General features: G+C 41.4%; 1 protein-coding gene across 4 annotated transcripts; it reads right to left on the minus strand.

The window, feature by feature from the left end:
* Positions 1-4,066: 4,066 nt before the first annotated feature.
* On the minus strand, positions 4,067-21,965 carry LOC118944084 (transcobalamin-1). Of its 4 annotated transcripts, none has more exons than XM_036961869.2 (5): positions 21,890-21,965; positions 5,414-5,449; positions 5,183-5,327; positions 4,761-4,900; positions 4,067-4,397 (listed from the first exon to the last, which is right to left on the minus strand). In XM_036961869.2, the coding sequence occupies exons 1-5, from the start codon at positions 21,948-21,950 to the stop codon at positions 4,336-4,338; spliced, it is 444 nt and encodes a 147-aa protein (XP_036817764.2). In that variant the 5' UTR covers positions 21,951-21,965; the 3' UTR covers positions 4,067-4,335. The 4 variants fall into 4 exon arrangements, with proteins under 4 accessions (XP_036817764.2, XP_090074260.1, XP_090074259.1 ...); XM_090218134.1 differs by lacking the exon at positions 21,890-21,965 and adding an exon at positions 8,905-9,039; XM_090218133.1 differs by lacking the exon at positions 21,890-21,965 and adding an exon at positions 5,914-9,036.
* Between the last annotated feature and the right edge of the window lie 147 nt (positions 21,966-22,112).

Consider the following 22,112-nt stretch of genomic DNA (forward strand, 5'->3'; position numbering starts at 1 on the left):
GGCACTTTTTGCATAGACAATTATGCAACCAGTTTTGTTCTTCAGCAATGCTGATGCAATGTTGCACGTTTACATTCAAAATAAGTTGCAATTCAAAATCTTAGTCTCATTTAATGTATTTAATGTGCATTTTATATAGCAACATGTTTCCTAAGTCGTAGACGACTATGTTTGTTACTAAAATCAAATCAAAATCAAATTTTATTGGTCACACACATATTTAGCAGGTGGAATTGTGGGTGTACCACAGCGCCGATATCAATCTGAACCTTTGCCACCTAGGAAAAGGTCCAGTGTGTCACTGGACCTTCTCACATAGTAGTTGGATTGATACCCCTGATGTAGGGATTCACTCATGTCCCTTTTCATGATGGCGTTAACGTTAGCCACGTGATTGAGTGCTAGCTAGCAGCCAGGGCCCGGTTTCCCGGTAGCAATGGAACTCAGGCTGAAGAGTGTTTAACGATGCATCTTTGCTACAACGGCTGATGATGTAACATGCCTTTCCCAAAACACCACACTGAGAGAATGGTTGCTAAGTGTGTCTTTGGAGGATGTGTCGATACTGATAGGATCAAAAGAAAGGGAGCGCTGCTCTCAGCTTTCTCCATTAAAATCTTTCCTTAACATTATAATTATTTCCCAATACTGATGACGGATCAGCTCCTAGAGTAGTTGTCTCCAAACTTTTCTAGCATGAGAGCTAACTTTAAAAAATGAAACATGTCGCGAGCAACATTTTTTTTTCTATCTTTCAAATAGGCAAATTCTTCTCCTCTAACTCTACCCTGGGTCCTTAGTGTAGCCTACAAGAGAAAGTAGTGAACTATGTTGCTTTCTGTCAATATATCTGGTAAAATAATGGTTAAACAACTCTAATGGGGCCCTATAAAATCTGAGATTTCTTTTCCAAATTATTATTATTAGAAAAAAAATGTACGGGTTAAATCTGCAGTTACAAGGAAGAGGGAAACAGTCGTGGAGAATTTGAGGCTTTAATTAGGAACTTATCCACCAGATTTGAAGACGGATCAGCCTCTTGGATATCATTGCGTTTGTACGTGATCCTCTCCCAGTCCGCCTAGGTGGAGAATACTCCTCACTTGCTAAGAAAACTATACACTTGCTGGATGAGGCCGCAGTTCAAAATGAGCTGATTGATCTATGAGAATATCTAAGGGGCTTTTATATCATTCTAAATTAATTAATAATAATAATAATTGCTTTGTTTAAAAAAGAACACTATTTTGGAGATGATTTCGTTTTCAAATAAGCTAAGTGAGCGAGAAAAAGGCCATTCTTGAACATGGGGTGAGACATTCTTACTAATTTGTAAATAAAACCAGTTTGTTATTTAGAATGATTTATTTCTGGTTTTAGAGGGAGAGAAACCAAAAGCCCACAATCAGCTCATGGGTCACCCGGTCGCTGCCGGCACAGGTATCGAACCAGCATCTGTAGCAACGCAGTTTGCACTGAGATGCAGTGTCTTAGACCCCTGCGCCACTCAGGAGGCCCCATCCACAATGCTGATCAATTGCCTTGCGCAAAGTATCAAAATGCAGAGAAGTGTTGCCAAGCGTCTACTGTCCTGCTAATTAATAGCCCATAATGGGCTCCTTTCTGTAACATCATTGCGACATGGTACTTGAAGGTGAAATGGAGTTGAATAATTTGGTACGCTGTTTAGATTGAGAACATCTAAGCAAAATATATATTTTGTCATGACGATATAAACGGGTTATGTGTTCTAGACAAGTATGCCCATACCGTCTACTGGCTAATTTGGCGATCTGGAGTGCATGTCATTGTTTTAAAATTGTTATGAAATGTGATAGTGTGTTATCCCCTACCTCCAGTGACGAGAATTATGTTCAATGATCCGTTCCAAGTATTTGTGTGTGGGTATATAACTGTGCATGTGTGTACATTTCAAATGTGTGCTTGTGAGTGTCTATATGCATGAGTATTCTTGTATGATGTGCATGAGTTTGTTTGTGTTATAAGATAATTGTTCAACAACTTACTACTTTTTTGCTACTTTGCAACTACTTAGCATGTTAGCTTTCCCAACACTTACCTTAACCCTTTTATCGAACCCTTCCCCTAACCTTAACCATTTAACCTAGCTCCTAAACTTAACCCTAACCTTAACCCCTAGTTTAGCTAACGTTAGCCAGCTAGCTAACATTAGCCACCTAGCTAGAATTCGTAACATATCATACGTTTAGATTATTTTTTTCTTTACGTATAGTAAGTTCTGAAAATTAGTAACATATTGTATGTCGGGGCTTGATATATTTTCCAGTTTCTTGAAATACTTTAAAAATGCAACTTATTTTTATGTGAAAAAGGAAATTGTCAAGTCATTCCTCTTACATTTTAGTTGATGCTCGTATCAAGAGCAACTTACAATAGTGAGTGAATACATTTTTGCACGGGGGAATTGAACCCACAACCCTAGCGTTGCAAGCGCCATGCTCCACCAAATGAGCCACATCATCACAATCCACAGGACCAAGGCGCAGCGTAGGTAAAAGTTCCACATCTTTATTACAAAGTGAAACTTCAGCAAAACAAACCAATGAATACCGAAACGTGACTACATGGTGTACATACTCAAACACAAACCAATATCCCACAAACACAGGTGGGAAAAATGGCTCCCTAAATATGATCCCCAGAGGCAACGATTACCAGCTGCCTCTAATTGGGAACCATACAAAACACCAACATGGAAATATAGAGCTAGAACACAATTGTGCATTGTTTTTCTTCGTGGTGATGGAAAGTCTACAGGTACAAACCCATATGACCAGTTTTTAGTCTTTGCCCATAACTTCGCACAAATTGATAATGTTTGAGGATAAGGTTTTGTTCTTTATGGATTCCATTACAATGAAGATTGTAGAGAAAAGGACAGGCCAACAACTTACAATTCCAACTATTGTATCCTTCAAGATCTGATTCTTAATTATACAACTACTTTTTTTTTTGCCAAAGCAGTGATACTGATAATTTTTTTGCCTGTGCTACAGATATATTATTTTTCAGTGGGTGCTGCAGCACCCTCACCACACCTACTTCCTGCAGCTGTCAAAAGGCTGTCCCCATTGGGGCTGGTGACTGGGCTGGCATTTTCAACCAGTCTGGAGTGTGGTTGTTATTTAGGCTGTCTGGTCTATCCGGGCTGGTGATGTGACCTTGCAGCAGAACTTGTAGTGCCAAGTCCCGACAACAGTAAAGATAACCCAATCTATAACACATTTTCATAATCTCCCATCATGTCGTAGTCACCCAGACACATTTCGTAATCTTTGGTCACTGGCGGCTGGACATGGCCAGTTCTTCTGCGGGGCAGCGGTGGCGCAGAGAACGCACAGTGGGTCCAAGTAATTTGAAAAGTAGCAGTCAGTGTCATATCCCCATGGTGTGCTTCACTTGTCTACAAATCCCTGTTGTGTTTCCATTATCAGATATTGCACCAGTGTTTACAAGCTTTTGTTATGCCACCTCAGAGGCCTGTTCAATCATCTTGTCTCCAGGACCAGCTGGAAATGTATTCCCATGCTTCTACTCTTTGGTATTTGTATTAGACTTGTCGACATTCCAACAGAGGAGGTGCACAATCCATAGAGTGGGTGTGCAGGAAATAACACGGGGAAATCACTGTCAATGATTGATAAGACTGATTTAAGCTCATATGCATAGTATGTTTTAAGCCCTTTACTGAACAGTCAAACATAATATTGAAATGTTGCCAGCCATCAGCCAAGGTCACAGGCAATTCAGCTTGTAACCTTAGTGGACTACTAGTCCTTAAACCGCCAAGTGCATTTTGTAAAACAAACTTGGTTTATCAAATAATCACGCTGCATTTCCATGTAGAACCCTCTGCAGAAAGGGTTCTACGTGGAACCAAAAAGGGTTCTACTATGGGGACAGACAAAAAACCCTTTTAGGTTCTAGATAGCAACTTTTTGGGGTGAAAATATACACGCGCACACGTGAGTGTAAAGAATATGTAGTCATTTCTGAAATAATTGTGTGCGCGTGCGTACAGGTATACTGTTGCAGTCATTTTATTTCCCCATACAAGTGGTACTCCAAAGCTACTTGTACTTTATTAACCTTTGACACAGTAATTACAAATGTAATGTTATTTTACAGTAGTTTGGGTATATAACAGTATCATGGTGAAACTCTATTTTTCCATTCTAAACAGTCTTAAGATGTGCCATAACAGGAAAAAAGTAAGGTAGTAATGGCCAATTTATGACAACAGCACTTTTTCAAATCATGAACCAGTATCAGTCAGGCGCTTCTTCTGACTGTTCACCATTTTGTAAAATTCAGGATGATGTGGTCATTTGGTTCTGGGATGTAACAGCCAATACCTGTGAAAACAAGGTCCAAATCGGTCATTTTGTGTTAACAGTAATGTGCACAATTCATGCGACAAATACATTGTAAATAACACTAGCTTTTCCGCTTAATGCTATAGCTTTGCTCTCTGAGAAAGAGAGTTCTAAACACAGTCTTAGCATTGTGAGTGTGAGACTACTACTCCTCACCCACATCAGGTCTGATCACGGGTCCATTCTTCCCAGTCGGAACAAGGAGCTCACAGTAAGTGTGCTCATTTTGTGTTTACAGTATGTGCACAATTAATGTGACAAATAGGTTGTAAATAACACTTGCTTTTGCCCTTAATTCTGTAGAAAGATAGAGAGAGACAGATATTCTAAATCATGACTCGCCCACGTCAGGTCTGATCACAGATCCATTCTTCCCAGTCTGAACAAGGAGCTCCCAGTAAGTGTGCTCAGCATTGTTCCCGGCTACACCATTCACACTCTCCAGGAAAGGACCATAGTTGAAGTTCTCTGTGTAGGTAAACCTGGAAGAACAATGATCACTGACATGAACATAAAATCTTTGACACACCATCTGCCAATTATAATACACCTTACTCATTCCAAAAGCAAGAATACCACCATTACTTTAGACATTGAAAACATGAAAATGACGTACCATTCCTTGCCATGCAATAAATCACACATTGAACTACAGAACATTGTCTGTAAATTGGCATAGAAACTATTGCTCAAACTGTATCATCGATATTGCATAAATGAGCTATTCTAGAAAATCAGACAATGGAATCTAAATGTCTACTCACTTGAAGTCTGCATTGGTCTGCTGCAGTCTCCTCATGGCACCGAGTAGGATCCCTCTGAACACAATGTCAGCACTGTAGGTCTCATTGGGTGCATTGGAGATGCTGTTGACTATTGTCAAATTGATGGGGTTTGATCCATGTTCCTCTGTAATAAAATTGTAATTAAAAATGAACTACACTGTATAGGTTATAAAGAGAACATTAAAGAGATGTACATATATTCCACATTACTTTCAGTCAGGATCCCAGGAACCAGCAACAGCAGAGCTGTAGAGAGAAAAGATACCATGATTAAACTCATCCTGTATTCAGTTGGGAGATAAGTTGGAAGTGTACAGTGATGCAATCACTCCTTTTTATATTAAAACTTGTAACCACTCCTTTAGTGAGTGCATTCTCTTTATCTTGGCAACATGCTGGCTAGACTGAAAATAATCTGATTTCTTTCCTTTCTCTTGCCGTCGTGCTTGACCTGTACGTTTTGTACTGCCAAACTCAACATTTAGTTTGTGTCATATCTTGTATGTATCACCATCAGTCAACGGTTTCAGGGGACTTTAAAAGGTCAACTTGACCACAATGACCTTGTATTCAACTTTCATAGTTTACTTATTGTACCGACCTATAGTAGCCTGAGTACCAGTCTCTAGTTAACATTCCACAAACGTTTGTTGGCAGATAAACATTTGACAATCCTACCAGTGTCGGAGCTTTTATATTCTAGATCGCACTTTTTTTTCAAAGAGCTCAACCAAAGTAAAAATCTTGTGCAGTGACTAGCCCAACAGCGACGGTCCTGAAGTGGGGTGGGGACCCCAACCAAAACTTCCTTATGGTCCTGAAAGGCTAAGGTCTGTGAACAAAGGATACATTAAACCTTCAGCTTCAGACAACATAGACTGAGAATGGATAACATTAAATCAGAAATCTTTGAAAAGTTGAGTCACTGACTATCAACCTTTGTTTTCCTTGTGTTCAAAATATTCACAAAAACATAATACTGTAATAGAAGCTCCATTGTTATTCTCAGAGTCCGTATTCATGTCATAAGGAATTCCCCTCAACCAAAAATTGGGGAAAACAAACATTTTCCATTGACCCCCATTGTAAGAGCTAACTTCTTCATAGATTTTATACAGAAATAACAAAAAAAATGACAAGTGTGTTGGGTTGTTCAATATGCTGTACGTAACCAGGTCATAAATCCCTTCCTATGGTTCGCAATGCTCCAACATAGGGAAATAGAGCAATCGAGAAGAGCTCTGTGGCTTCAGGCTATTCGTGTGGAAGAGTGGGAAATGTTGGGACAAGTTGTCCAAGGACCTGGTGTCCAAGTAGGCTACGCATTTTTTTTTTCACCTTTATTTAATCAGGTAGGCTAGTTGAGAACAAATTCTCATTTCCAACTGCGACCTGGCCAAGATAAAGCAAAGCAGTGTGACACAAAACAGAGTTACACATGGAATAAACAAACATACAGTCAATAACACAATAGAAAAACAGTCTATACAGTATGTGCAAATGAAGTTAGATAAGAGGTATGGCAATAAATAGGCCATAGTGGCGAAACAATTACAATTAAAACACTGGAGTGATAGCTGTGCAGGAGATGAATGTGCAAATAGAGATACTGGGGTGCAAAGGAGAGAAGAAAAAAAATAACAGTATGGGGATGAGGTAGGTAGATACTGTAGATGGGCTATTTACAGATGGGCTATGTACAGGTGCAGTGATCTGTGAGCTGCTCTAACAGCTGGTGCCTATAGTAAGTGAGGGAGATATGAGTCTCCAGCTTCAGTGATTTTTGCAATTCGTTCCAGTCTTTGGTATCAGAGAACTGGAAGGAAAGGCAGCCAAAGAAGGAATTTCCTTTGGTGGTGACCAGTGAAATATACCTGCTGGAGCACGTGCTACAGGTGGGTGCTGCTATGGTGACCAGTGAGCTGAGATAAGGCGGGGCTTTACCACACAAAGACATAGATGACCTGGAGCCAGTGGGTTTGGCGATGAATATGAAGCAAGGGCCAGCCAACGAGAGCATACAGGTCGCAGTGGTGGGTAGTATATGGGGTTTTGGTGACAAAACAAATGGCACTGTGAAAGACTGCATCCTATTTGCTGAGTAGAGTGTTGGAGGCTGTGTTGTAAATGACATCGCCGAAGTCAATGTGTGTGGAAAAAAGTTACATCACAGATAAGACATTTAAGGACCTGACTGAAGGACAGAGGAGAGGCAGAATGATTACAAGCCGGAGGTTACGGCAAATTCCACAGCACTACGATTCCCTGTTAAAGGTTCGGCTCAAGCTGTTGGTTTTGCATTTAGTACCAACTGGTACTTTAAAAAAATTAGATCGTCCTTACACGGGCCTTTGTTTCTACTGCCTTGGGGAGTGTTGAAAGAACCCCCAATACAGTTTCCTTCTTTTTGTTGAAGTCACATCTCTGCAGCTCATTTTGTGCTATCCCGCTTAGGAACGTGTTAGTGAACGGGTATAGCCTTTGACAATTACTTTTAATGGAGGCTATCAAATCATTCGGAATGGTTTTCAACATCCCAGAAAAGTGATAGGGTTGCATCTTTCGAATCCGGTATCAGGAAGAAAAGTCAGAATATGTCATTAATTAAATTCAAGCAATAAATGGTAAATGCAATTTTCGTATATACGGGCTCTCTGTCCCACCTCGCAGGGCAAACAGAGAACTGACCAGATGTTCGTAAACAGTTATTCTTATACTGTGATAGACATAATTCCAACCCGTCTGTTGGCCTATCACAGTAGAGGCTGAGCGTGGTTTTAGACTTGCTCAGCCTATCGCAGGCGCTCAGACTAGTCCTACCCTCTTGGCGCTCCTTGGAGCCCGACATCAGCTGTTGTGTAGATTAACTCTGTGTTGGTACCATACTCTAGTTGTAACAGTTGCTCAGTTCCTGCCACTGTGTTCAGTATTTTTCCATCTCAGTTAAACCTCGTGATGACCACCCCTCCCTATACCTGATTAACCACAACTTTAACATGCAGCAAGTCACACCATGTGCTCAATAGTCACACACAGACAGGCAAGGCAAATGTAGCAAACAGTACACCGCTTTGCAACATGCAAGTCACACCATGTTACTCAGTTCTTGTCACACACAAAGACAAAGCAGCTGTTTTTCAAACAATTCAATCTTAAGTAATATGGTAGCGGGTTTAAATGCATTAATCCTAAATCCTTACAGAAGACAGTTGAAAGTTCCAATACTTTCAGCAAGTAAAGCATCATAACGCGCAGTTACCCCTGCAAGCTCCTTGTAGTTGTCCTTGTTAACGGAACTTTCCCTCTCATCGTGTCCTCCTAAAAGCATATTCTTGCATGCCCTGCTTTTGTTTAGCTGAACAATCAATGTTCTTCAGGTCACTGCACCCACCTTTCGACCAAGGCTGACTTACCAAATAGACCAGCAATACAGGCGACCTGATGAAAGGCTCCCTGTTAACCATCTATACTTTTGATTCAAGTTAGTATTGAACACCTTTTCATCCGTCTTCATGAAACTGATCAAGCAGAGGTCGACCCTCGCTTTTAAATTTGCACCTTTTCCGTGTACCCCAGAGAATGAAAGAATGGCCATTCTACCATTCTGGTGGAGAAAACTACACTCGTGCTGGTAGCTAGAAAATATATTGCACTAACACAAAAATGAAGTTATAAAACCAAGAGAACTATTTATAATATACATGTCTCCTGTAATTTGAAAAAACTAATTTGAATAATATCCCAAAAATGCTTAACTGTCACTCTTCACTCGTAATCTCTATCCAACAATGTCACCAAGCTTCTCAACACATAGAACCCACAAATGGCTCTGTGGCACAATCCCAATACAACTCACTAGGTTTGTTCTCTGATTCTAATTCTATGATTGGATGGACAACATGTCAGTTCATATTGCAAAAGCTTTGATTGGTTGGAGGATGTCCTGCAGGAGTGGTCATAATTACCATCTATGTCCACGGAAGGGGGTGAGGCCTATGAGCCGCCTAGATTTTGTATTGAAGTCTATGTAGCCAGAGGCCGGAAGCTAGCTGTCCTCTGGCTACACCATGGTGTTACCCCAGACAGTACTGTTGAAGTTACTGTAGACCTTCCTTGCAAAACAGTGTATGTTAAAGCAATTATTTGGTGACATATGAATATTTAGTATAGTTTTATCTGAAAAGGATAACTAAGGTTTCACTATTTACATATTTATGACATTTCACTGAGGATGGTCCTCCCCTTCCTCTGAGGAGCCTCCACTGCTGTACACACAATTTCAGAAATATCCTTATACCACACACACACACGACTCTTTAGTGAATTTAACAATAATGTCTCAAGTAAAAGTCTTGGGTAGTGAGTTGGTACAATTCCAAGTGTGGGAAGTTAAAACCACCCTCAGACTTAGAATAAAAATGAATGTGAATGTTTTGAATGTTGAATGTTTTACATCTCTAGGAGTTTTATTTGCCCATATAAAGTCTTATGGCCGAGTATACATTTTTTTTAAAGAATGTTTTCATTTGGGTAAATGGTATTACCGAGAATAAATATGAAAACTTTGGGAGCCATGCCATTCTGAAGAGGTAAACACTACCTGTAAGATTTTCAGGAATGATCTGCTTTCATATTGTCGGGTAATGGGATAAAGTTCTCTTTAATATTTGTTACTTAAGCATGTTATATTTTTTAATGGTCCACTTAAAGAATTGTTGTAGATCAAGAGTTATTTTTTATTTTCCTATTGCCATTACTTCAGTTTTTCCAAGTTAATTTTATATCCTGAGACTTGAATTCAGATTTTTTTATTTTTTTTATTGGAGATTTCAATATTGGTCAGGTATAATCAGGAGATCATCGGCAAATAAATTGTATATTTTTACGTTTAGTTTGGTAAACAAATACTGATACGTGTCACGTTTGGGTTCTGTCTAATTCTTTCTAAGCTGTTAAATGAAAGCTGTTAAAAGGAAAGGGAGTGGGGACATCCCTGTCTTGTGCCATTTCTAATGCAATTTCTTAAGAAAACTCATTTGTTTATATTTTTTCTTTAGGATATTTATATACCTTTGTTATTAAATTTATTATTTCAGCTGGAAAGTTCAAGGCTTTCAATGTTTTTATTAGAAAAATGCAAGACAGTCAAAAGCCTTTTTGGCATTAAAGCCATTATTGTTAAGTCTATATTTTTTGCGTATTGTATTATAAAGTGTTCTTGTATTTGCTTGTCTATTTTTAATAAACCCTGTTTGATTGATATGTATTCAATCTTAAGACTTGCAATTATTTTGCATAAGCTTTTATATTTTGTTGTTACAATTTATTAGAGTTATGGGTCTGTAATCAGCAGGGAGGGGACTTTAATATAACTGAAATAACTGTTTGATACATGGAACTAGGAAGTACTGAATTGAGTGATGCAATACATGACCACAAGTATGTGGACACCTAATTGTTGAATATCTCATTCCATAATCAAGGGCATTAATATGGGTTGTACCACTTTGCTGCTATAACAGCCATTCCTGGTGCTTTTCTCTGCGTGAATGTTTTGACATTGTCTATTTTTGGGTCTCCATTTTACCTGATTTTTGTGTCTGAGAGTTTTTTCAGGGTTGTCGATTGAGGCTGTAGGAACTGTTTAATAATGATTTATATAGATTTTCATAAATTTTTTAAAGTTGTTGTCCCGTTGTGGTTTCTAATTAACTAACTTGTATCTTCATCTTAAATTGGTTTGAAGTGTATTGATTTTGTGAGGGTTGTGTAATGTTTCTCAGGTTCATTTGCTATTAAGTAGTAATTTGAGTTTAATCTGTCGTTGGCTTTGTTCAAAGGTTAAAGATCATATTCCTGCTTAAAATTGAAACATTTTCTAACTTAAATCTTTACATGTCTTTTTTTAAAGATAAAAATTACAGAAAGAAATGACTCTTTAATTTACATTTCTAACTAAGACTTAACTTTTGAGCCAGTAAATTGTTGAGTGCATTTTGGGAGGAAAAAAAGGTCAATTCTTGAATCGTTTGTTTTACTTTGAGAAAAAAAAGGAGTAGTCTTTTGTAGTTGTGCATAATCTCCAGGTGTCATGTAAATTATTTGTAGATATTACATTTTTCAGCCTCATTGGAGGCTCCTTGAATGCCTTTTTTATTGCCATGTCTGTCAAATTCATTGAATGTGTGATTAAGGTCATCTGCTAAAGTAAGTTCCTGTCTGGATTTGATAGAATTCAAGCTATCAACAACCCCCCAAGAATTGCTGCTGGAGGGATATACAATGAGATCAATGTGTATAATTAAGGTACAACACAACATTAAAAAAATTGCCTTTTTGATACACACATTTATCTGTACATAGTATTAGTAAAGCTCTGTTGCGCTACCCTAGCAAACTTGGGTACTAAATCAGCTTACTTCCTGTTCAGAGCACATTCCCAGTAAAAGCAATATAAAAGAATGGCAACATACAGATGAGCTTCATCTTTCTTACTTACTAGGCTTTGGATAAAGATCAGTCTTTAAGTAGGCACCCTTTGTTTTTGAGTCATTAGTACATGCTTTCATTAATTCAAGTTGTACTTTCTAGAATAATTACGTTTTTACCTAGCCTTCATGATGATGCTAAACTAATGTGTGCTAACTATTGCCATAGTTAACACCCAATGTACTTTCTATCTTTGACACGCAACTTCCTGTACTTTATAATATACTGTATCTGGCTAATGTGCGTGCCTAGGTATCTTTGTTACAAGATGATACCGTTGTAATTATGTTGTATGTATACATAGTACGCGTATTGCTGTTTTAGTCATTTTGTGGCACTTTTCTAGTCAGGTACATTTTCCTCCTTTCTGCAACGTTATTTTGGCAAGCTAGGCCTATTGACTGTATCATGAGCTTGTTATAGTTAGTATATTGGGTCAGGCTGTTCTTTACGTGTATGCACTTGTGAGAAGGTGTGCAGATAAATCTGCAATAATATTTGCTATATTCTGTACTTTACAGTTCTACATTACTTTTTGTAACTAAAAGATGAAAAACGAAACTAAAGATTAATCCTGCATCCGGGCTCTTTAATGGGAGTTGTCAGCTTTATGCCAAGCTTTAAATGTACACATATCGTGAGGGCATAACAATAAAAAATAAAAAAAGACTACACAGCGGGACCAGCCAAAGGAAGAGTGGATCCCTTCTACACGTCTCGATCCAACCTCTTTAGCCATCAGACTCCAGAGTTAACCCAGCTCATTATGAAACAACAAGATGATCAAGGTAACAGACATCCTTCAGCATTCAGACTCAGAGGACAGCACATACACTCTGGGGACCAGGTCACAGTGCTCAAGCTTTAAAGACTAATACATCTGATCTGACATCAGTTAGTCCTGAAGACCGATCTAAGCGCATTAGTTGAGACATTCGAGCCACTCTAACCTGTCATCAGCTAGTGCTGCAACCACCAGGGCTCCTGCAAAAGCAGAGGCTTCCTATGCAACAAGGGAAGCTGACATACGAGAACAGGGCTGCATAAAAGAGGGTTACAGCTGAATTAGCGAGAAGAAAAGCTGAGGTAACAGCACTTACATATTCTCCAGTAGGAGAAAGCTGCCACAGCAGCCATAGCTGAAGCTGAGGTTCTCGAAGTAGCCAGCGATTATTTAAACAGAGAGACACGCTGTTTGTTAGAAACCCAGACGGCACACCTCTCAGCGTAACGCACCCGTGAGTATGCACAAGTGAGTATACACTGCTCAACCACCTCATAACAAAGCCATTGAGACCATCAAAAGGTCCAATTAGCAGGGGTCAACTGATACAGTCAGACTCTACAATACAGAACCAGACCACCAATGTGAAAAAGTCGAGTCTACCTACCCGTCAGTCCTACAGTTCATCCTAAGCAAGCGAAGACGCGCAGCGATCCAAGCCTCACCTTCTTGAACACAGGCGGCTCCAACTCCACCCGAGAAGCATAACAAAGAACACAGAACACCAGTGTCCATACGGAAGACAGATGCCTCATCTGAGTATGAAACCAACCAGGCTAGTCTCTCAGGGAAGAAAGTTGTCCTCTGCACAACAAGCCTCATCCGCTGAGAAGATGCTGCAGCTTCAGGACCAAGACACTAGATTCGTATCTCGAGGACACCAAGTCGTATCTCGAGGACAGCCACGTGTTACAGTTTCAACCAGTCATCTCACAAATTGTGAAAAAGTGTTGCTGTGCAAAGAATGCAACAGTGATAGACATCCACCCACGCTGCATCCGGGGCCAGCCTGATGGAGAACAGAGAACTTTGCTACCAAAGAAAATCATGGTTTGCCGCAAAAGGAGAGTGCAACACGTGCAGTAACCTTGAAGTGCACTGAGATCTGTGGAGATGCAGTCAGCTCTAGCTCATGCGTCAAGATATGCTTAATCAAAGTGTATCCTGCTGGCCACAGACTGTACGCTCTCTTAGACAAACAAAGAAACAAGTCTTTAGCAAGAACGCAGCTCACTCTCCCCAGTCTCATAGAATGTGACATGATGCCAGATCAGAGATCCCCTCACCTGAAGTTCCACTTAATCACCCTCATCTGAAGCCAGTTGCAGACAAGATTCCAGCACTGGACTTAGACGCAGCAATCCTACTCCTGCTTGGAAGAGATACTGAGAATGCGCAAAGTCAGAGAATAGTACAACGGGCTGGACTATGCACCCTACATGCTCCCTACACCCTACACCCTAACAATGCACCCTACATGATTCCACACTCCAAGACTGCTTCCATCACGTGGACTGGGATATGTTTCGTATTGCGTCAAACATTAACGAATACGCTGAGTCGGTGAGAGAGTTCATTAGAACGTGCGTTGAAGATGTCGTTCCCATAGCAACGATTAAAACATTCCCAAACCAGAAACCGTGGAATGAGGGCAGCATTCACGTGAAACTGAAAGCGCAAACCACTGCTTTTAAATCAGGGCAAGGTGACCGGAAACATGACCGAATACAAACAGTGTAGCTATTCCCTCCGCAAGGCAATCAAACTAGCTAAGCGTCAGTATAGAGACAAAGTAGAATCTCAATTCAACGGCTCAGACACAAGAGGTATGTGGCAGGGTCTACAGACAATCACGGATTACAAAAAGAAAACCAGCCCAGTCACGGACCAGGATGTCTTGCTCCCAGGCAGACTAAATCACTTTTTTGCCCGCTTTGACGATAATACAGTGCCACTGACACAGCCCGCAACCAAAACATGCAGACTCTTTCACTGCAGCCGAGGTGAGTAAAACATTTAAACGTGTTAACCCTCACAAGGCTGCAGGCCCAGACGGCATCCCCAGCCGCGCCCTCAGAGCATGCGCAGACCAGCTGGCTGGTGTTTACGGACATATTCAATCAATCCTTATCCCAGTCTGCTGTTCCCACATGCTTCAAGAGGGCCACCATTGTTCCTGTTCCCAAGAAAGCTAAGGTAACTGAGCTAAACGACTACCGCCCCGTAGCACTCACTTGCGTCATCATGAAGTGCTTTGAGAGACTAGTCAAGGACCATATCACCTCCACCCTACCTGACACCCTAGACCCACTCCAATTTGCTTACCACCCAAATAGGTCCACAGACGATGCAATCTCAACCACACGGCACACTGCCCTAACCCATCTGGACAAGAGGAAAACCTATGTGAGAATGGTGTTCGACTACAGCTCAGCATTTAACACCATAGTACCCTCCAAACTCGTCATCAAGCTCGAGACCCTGGGTCTCGACCCCACCCTGTGCAACTGGGTACTGGACTTCCTGACGGGCCGCACCCAGGTGGTGAGGGTAGGTAACAACATCTCCACCCCGCTGATCCTCAACACTGGGGCCCCACAAGGGTGCGTTCTGAGCCCTCTCCTGTACTCCCTGTTCACCCACGACTGCGTGGCCACGCACGCCTCCAACTCAATCATCAAGTTTGCGGACGACACAGTGGTAGGCTTGATTACCAACAACGACGAGACGGCCTACAGGGAGGAGGTGAGGGCCCTCGGAGTGTGGTGTCAGGAAAATAACCTCACACTCAACGTCAACAAAACAAAGGAGATGATTGTGGACTTCAGGAGAAAGCAGAGGGAACACCCCCCTATCCACATCGATGGGACAGTAGTGGAGAGGGTAGTAAGTTTTAAGTTCCTCGGCGTACACGTCACAGACAAACTGAATTGGTCCACCCACACAGACAGCATCGTGAAGAAGGCACAGCAGCGCCTCTTCAACCTCAGGAGGCTGAAGAAATTTGGCTTGTCACCAAAAGCACAAACTTCTACAGATGCACAATCGAGAGCATCCTGTCGGGCTGTATCACCAACTGGTACGGCAACTGCTCCGCCCACAACCGTAAGGCTCTCCAGAGGGTAGTGAGGTCTGCACAACGCATCACCGGGGGCAAACTACCTGCCCTCCAGGACACCTACACCACCCGATGTCACAGGAAGGCCATAAAGATCATCAAGGACAACAACCACCCGACCCACTGCCTGTTCACCCCGCTATCATCCAGAAGGCGAAGTCAGTACAGGTGCATCAAAGCTGGGACCGAGAGACTGAAAAACAGCTTCTATCGCAAGGCCATCAGACTGTTAAACAGCCACCACTAACATTGAGTGGCTGCTGCCAACACACTGACTCAACTCCAGCCACTTTAATAATGGGAATTGATATAAAACATATCACTAGCCACTTTAAACAATGCTACTTAATATAATGTTTACATACCCTACATTATTCATCTCATATGTATACACTGTACTCTATCATCTACTGCATCTTTATGTAATACATGTATCACTAGCCACTTTAACTATGCCACTTTGTTTACATACTCATCTCATGTATATACTGTACTCGATACCATCTACTGCATCTTGCCTATGCCGCTCTGTACCATCACTCCTTCATATATCTTTATGTACATATTCTTTATCCCTTCACACTTGTGTGTATAAGGTAGTTTTGGAATTGTTAGATTACGCGTTGGTTATTACTGCATTGTCGGAACTAGAAGCACAAGCATTTCGCTACACTCGCATTAACATCTGCTAACCATGTGTATGTGACAAATAAATTAGATTTGATTTTTGATTTGACATGCAATGTCTAGACATAGGCTGGGTCATCGGTGAGTTATATCTGGACAGAGTGCTAAAAAAAAACGTGCTGCACAATGGACACATCATTCCTTAGCCCCTGCGCTAACAGCATCCAGATCAAGGAAAGATGGGATAACACAACACTGCGCCAGGGACCTCAGAACTGCATGGAGGCCGCCATCCCAACCACAGATATGGATGACCTCGGATGTAAAGTGTTTGAAAGAACACATGGCGATGACAAGTTGACCTCTTCCTCTAAATCATGGACAGGGAAGTCTTCATGAACGAGTCGAACAGCTGTGTAGCTCCCATACCTGAGGTAGTCTCCCTCAACGATGTTCTCCTCAGTGGACCAGACCTGAACACACTCCTCAGAGTCCTCAGCCAATTCCGAAAAAAAACATTGCAGTCACAGATGTTCTATTGTGTCGTTTTCCCACGAAGACTACCATAGGTTCCTGTGGTATTAAGACAATGACCTCAATCACAGAATGAAGGTGCCTGTGTTCGGAAACAGCCAATCACCAGCTGTAGCCATCTACGGCCTGAGATGAGCAGCCCAGGAGGGTGAAGAGCATGGCACAGGCGCCAAAAAGTTTGTCATGAGAAACTTCTACATAGACGTTGATTTACCTCATTTACCTCACCTCCAGCGATGAAGAAGCTATCAACATCCTGAAAGGAACAAGATAAATGTTAGCGGAGTCTAGCATGAGGCTGCACAAGATAGCCTCCAAAAAGACCTGGATCTAGGGGTATTTAATTTAACTAGGCAAGTCAGTTAAGAACAAATTCTTATTTACAATAACAGCCTACTGGAGAACAGTGGGTTAACTGCCTTGTGTCAGGGGCAGAATGACAGATTTTTACTTTGTCAGCATGGGGATTCAATCTAGCAACCTTTCAGTTACTGGCCCAATGCTCTAACCACTAGGCTACCTGCCACGAAGTCTAGGACTCAGTTGGAATCTGGAAACGGATCTCTTCACCTTCTGAGTAGAGAAGCTGTTCACAAGAAGAGTTGTCCTGTCAGCCTGTACGACACACCTAGGGTTTGTAGCACATATTGCTATGCAAGGCAAGGCTCTAACGAGCAAATTCTCTACTGAACATGAGCAATGTTACTGGGACATACCACTCCCAGAAGAGAAAGTAACTCAGTGGAAGCTGTGGAAAGACACATTGATGGAACTCAAACAGCTCACCATCCACCATATGTCCCTGTCTCCTTGTCCTTCATGCAGCAGAGAGAACTTTGCGTTTTCTCAGACGCATCCACTATGGCCATACCAGCTGTATCATACCTCAGAGTGGTCGACGTCAAAGGACAAAGTCACGTTGGGTTCATCATGAGAAAATCCAAACTTGCTCCACAACCTGCTCACACTGTTCCACGCCTAGAGCTTTGTGCCACTGGGTTTAGGGGTTGAGATGGCAGACCTGATCAAAAATGAAATGGACATTGAGATTCATGCAGTGAAGTTGTACACATAGCAATATTGTGCTGTGATATATTCACAACGCATCTAGAAGATCCTACATCTATGTATCAAACAGAGTTACACATATAAGAAAGTCCACACACCCAGAACAGTGGCACCACGTCAGCATGGAAGTAGGCCTGTGCCAGCAGCTTCCCTCAAGCTCACTAACTGGTTCTTGGGTCCAGCCTTCCTGACAAGAACAGAGACAAAAATGTCTACTCAAAGACCTTCGAACTTGTTGGACCAAGTTCAGACAGATACAGAAATCCGGCAGCAAGTCAACCTTCACTACCAAAGCTACTGGAGGCCAGCTTGGCCCACAGGATTGAACGATTTTCCAGCTGGAAGTCAATCACCCGTGCAACAGCAAAGCTCATACAGCTGGCCAAATCCTTCTCCAGGGCAGTAACAAGTGCAAGAGCAACCATCTTGCACAAGCCAAAACCACCATCATTAAATGCATACAGCAAGAAGTCTTTGAAGAGGAAATGAAGTACCCCAAACACAGTCCACTCAAGAATCTGAACCCAATCATTGAGGAAGACAAGTTGATGAGAATCGGAGGCCGCACATCTGCAGCTGATATGATGTGGGAAGAGAAACACCGCCTCATCCTCCCCAAGAATCGCCACTCTGTTGGTAAGATACTACCACGAGCAAGTTGCACACCAGGGTCATCACTTCACTGAAGGTGCAGTCCGGTCAGCTGGATTGTGGATTGTTGGAAGTAAAAAGTTGGTACCCAGTGTGGTCTATAAGTGTGTAACCTGCAGGAAACTCCAAGTAAAACTGGAAGAGCAAAAAAAGATGTCAAACTTACCTGAGGATAGACTTACCTCAGATTCACTGAGGAACATCACCTCACGCCGGACCAGAGGAGGCAGCGCAAAGAGTAAACGCTGGGCCGGCATGTTCTCCTGCATGAGTACAACAGCAGTGCACAGAGGTGATTGAGTCCGTCTACCCCCAGCTTCATCAACACTGAGAAGAATACCTTGTGACACTCCAGTCATGTAGAAAATGGACAATCGACAAACCTAACCTGCAAGATGTCTTCTTACTGAAGGACACTCAGGTCCACAGAAACGAATGGCTTGATGGAAATTGAAAACTGAACCCATCAGTGACAAAGTTTGAAAGTTTGAAGGTCATGAGACAGGGCACCCCTAAGCCTCTTAGGGAGCCGATCCTGTTAGCGGGATCAAAATCGACAACATCCGGTGAAGTTGGAGCATGCCAAATTCAAATGGACAAAATAGTCATATTAAACATTCATGAACATACAAGTGTCCTACATCATTTAAAAGCTTAACTTCTTGTTAATTCAACCATGTTGTCAGATTTTAAAAAGGCTTTGCGGCGAAAGCATACCATGTGATTATCTGAGGACAGCGCCCCACATCAAAACACTTTTTCAAAACAGAAATCACAAATAGCGATTGAATAAATCACTTACCTTTGAAGATCTTCCTCTGTTTGCAATCCCAAGGGTCCCAGCTACATAATGAATTGTCGTTTTGTTTGATAAAGTCATTATTTATATCCAAAAAAGTCTGTTTAGTTGGCGCCTTTGATTTCAGTAATCCACTCGTTCAACAGGCATACAAACAAATCCAAAAAGTTACTAGTAAAGTTCGTCCAAACAAGTCAAACGATGTTTCTAATTAAAATAAACAATACAATTTAAGACGGAGAACAGTATGTTCAATAGGGAAGATAAATAACGAAGAGTGTGCACCTTGTTCAAGCGCGCAACATGACTACTACTGCAATCTGGGTCCTTTTTTTATTTGTATATCCCATAGACTTGCATTGAAATGGCCTGTGGACCTAAAAAAAAATATTCTGCATGGAGTTTCCTCTGGGTTTTGCCTGCCATATCAGTTCTGTTATACACAGACATTATCTTAACAGTTTTAGAAACTTCAGAGCGTTTTCTATCCAATGCTACCAATTATATGCAAATGGCCCTGAGTAACAGGCCTCTGGGCCTGAGTAACAGGCAGTTGACTTTGGGCACGTCATTCATCCAAACACTGCCCCCTAGCCCTAAGAGCTGCCAAAGTAGTGGCAGGCGAGGAGAGTTCTGATAACTTTAGTATATGTCTATCTGTACATAGTATTATATTGCTCATGTTGGCTAGCTAGGCCTATTGCATTGTTAGCTCGTGATGGTTTTATGTATTGTGTCTGGCTATTCTTTACGTGCAAGCTAGCGAATATGCTGACATTAGCTAGCTAGCTAATCATTTGGCTATGGGCTGACACTTTGGGATTATGGAGAGTGAATTAAATAATTTCGTCATCATCTTGCTAGGTAGTTATCTAGCTGTGGCTATCTGGCTAGTATCAACAAGCGCTTTCTATAAATTAACAACCTTAGCTAGGAAGCTCTAGCTGCGCTAACATAGGAATCTGTGCGACACACACACGGACATGCATTGCCAAACAACGCTAGACCTACTGCCACATTCTGGTTTGAAGTGTTTTAACAAGGCTAAGTGGCGGACGACTTCAAGGTCTTTGCTGTGTAAACAAAAGAGATTAACTGCCGACACAATTCAGAGGAAGGCAAATATTTGTCATTCCTACCAGTGTGTCTGAGCTTTTATATTCTAGATGGATCTCTTTGAAAAAAAGGGTCTACCAAAGTAAAACATGTTTTGCAGTGACTAACGCAACAGCTAAGGTCCCGAAGTGGGGTTGGGGCCCCGGAACAAAACTCACTTGTGGCCCCGAAAAGGCTAAGGCCTGTGAACAATGGATACATTAAACCTTCAGTTTCAGACAACATAAAGGATGGAGAAATGAGAGAATAGATAACATTAATTCAGAATTCTTTGAAAAGTTGAGTCAATGACTGTCAACCTTCCTTGTGTTCAAAATATCCACAAAAACATAATACTGTAATAGAAGCTTATTCATGTCATAAGGAGGAATTCCCCTCAACCACACTCACAAATCAGGGAAAACTAACATTCTTTCCCATTGTAAAAGAGCCAATTTCTTCATAGTTTTTTGTTGCACAGAAATAACCAAAAATGACAAAAGTGCACTGTGTTGTTCAACATACTGTACATGTAACCAGGTCAAAAATCACTACCTACAGTTCGCAATGCTCCCACATAGGGCAATAGAGCCTGCGAGAAGAGCCCTGTGGCTTCATGGCTGCAATGAAAGTGAACTGTGTTTACGTGTGATCAGGGGTGTATTCATTCCGCCGATTCTGTTGAAAAATGTTTCTTATACAGAAGCAAACGGAATTAAACTAAGATAAACATGCCTGAATTTGTCCAATAGAAGACTCGTTTGCAACCGTTGGACTAATGGTTACACCCTAGATCAGCTAGATTCAGGCAAGAATGTGCAATGCAGTATTGAATGTGTCACTGTCTGCCCATGTGTAACGGTCACCTCAAATTTATCTCGACCTGTGTGCACCTACGTTGTAAACTTTCATGCATATTCTAGGTTGTAGCAACCTCATGATGAGTAAAGGGAAAATTTGAGGATCATGTAGTAGCCTAAACCTATTGATGTTACATTGAACTGGATGAATGGATTGTGAATGACAGTCATCCAATATGCTGTAATAGAAATAAGGCCATGCTTATGAAGAAAAATAGTCTTCCTCTCATCTTAAAACGGCACCGACGGCCACTGATATGGATGTCCGTTAAAGTTCTCCAATGTCTGGTAAATTAAAATATTCCCAGTCATGTTGTCCACCTCAGATTTTTGAATATGAGCATGAAAATCTGTCACCAATTGGATGGAAACCTATAGACACTCTAAAGACAAGTGCACTAGTCCAGTGTCTCTTTGATTATGCCTGCACATCATGGTTCACCAGTAGCCACAAACATCTAAAAGAATAAGCTACAGACTAGGGTTGAATATTTTCCTGGCATTTTACAAAATGTTCCATCCTGAGAATCCCTTCTCCCAGGTAACCCAGCATTTCCTGTCCAAACCGGAAGTGTCTTTCTAAAGCATATTAATATGTCTGTATTTTATTAGAGCTTTGAAACTGATGCTACCTGAGCCTGATGAGACATACATTAAATACCTTTTATGAGACTTGACACAATACTGTCTCGTCGCTCTGCAGACAATTCCTTCAACCTCATGGCTTGGTTTTTGCTCTAACATGCACTATCACCTGTGGGACCTTATATAGACAGGTGTGTGCCTTTCCAAATCATGCCCAATCAATTGAATTTACCACAGGTGGACTCCAATCAAGTTGTAGCAACATCTCAAGGACAATCAATGGAAACAGGACGCACCTG

Source organism: Oncorhynchus mykiss, chromosome 24 (assembly GCF_057628025.1).
Source record: "Oncorhynchus mykiss isolate SJ-2025 chromosome 24, ASM5762802v1, whole genome shotgun sequence".
In the NCBI taxonomy this organism is placed as follows: Eukaryota; Metazoa; Chordata; class Actinopteri; order Salmoniformes; family Salmonidae; genus Oncorhynchus; species Oncorhynchus mykiss.

What these genes read in the sequence shown, in the direction of transcription:
- LOC118944084 (XM_036961869.2), bottom strand. Translation starts at nt 21,950, where the DNA reads ATGAGGTTGAAGGAATTGTCTGCAGAGCGACGAGACAGTATTGTGTCA. An exon ending in TGTGTCAAGTCTCATAAAAG is followed by an intron (nt 5,450 to 21,889) that starts GTATTTAATGTA and finishes TTCTCTCTACAG; the next exon opens with CTCTGCTGTTGCTGGTTCCT. An exon ending in CAGACCAATGCAGACTTCAA is followed by an intron (nt 4,901 to 5,182) that starts GTGAGTAGACAT and finishes TTGTTCTTCCAG; the next exon opens with GTTTACCTACACAGAGAACT.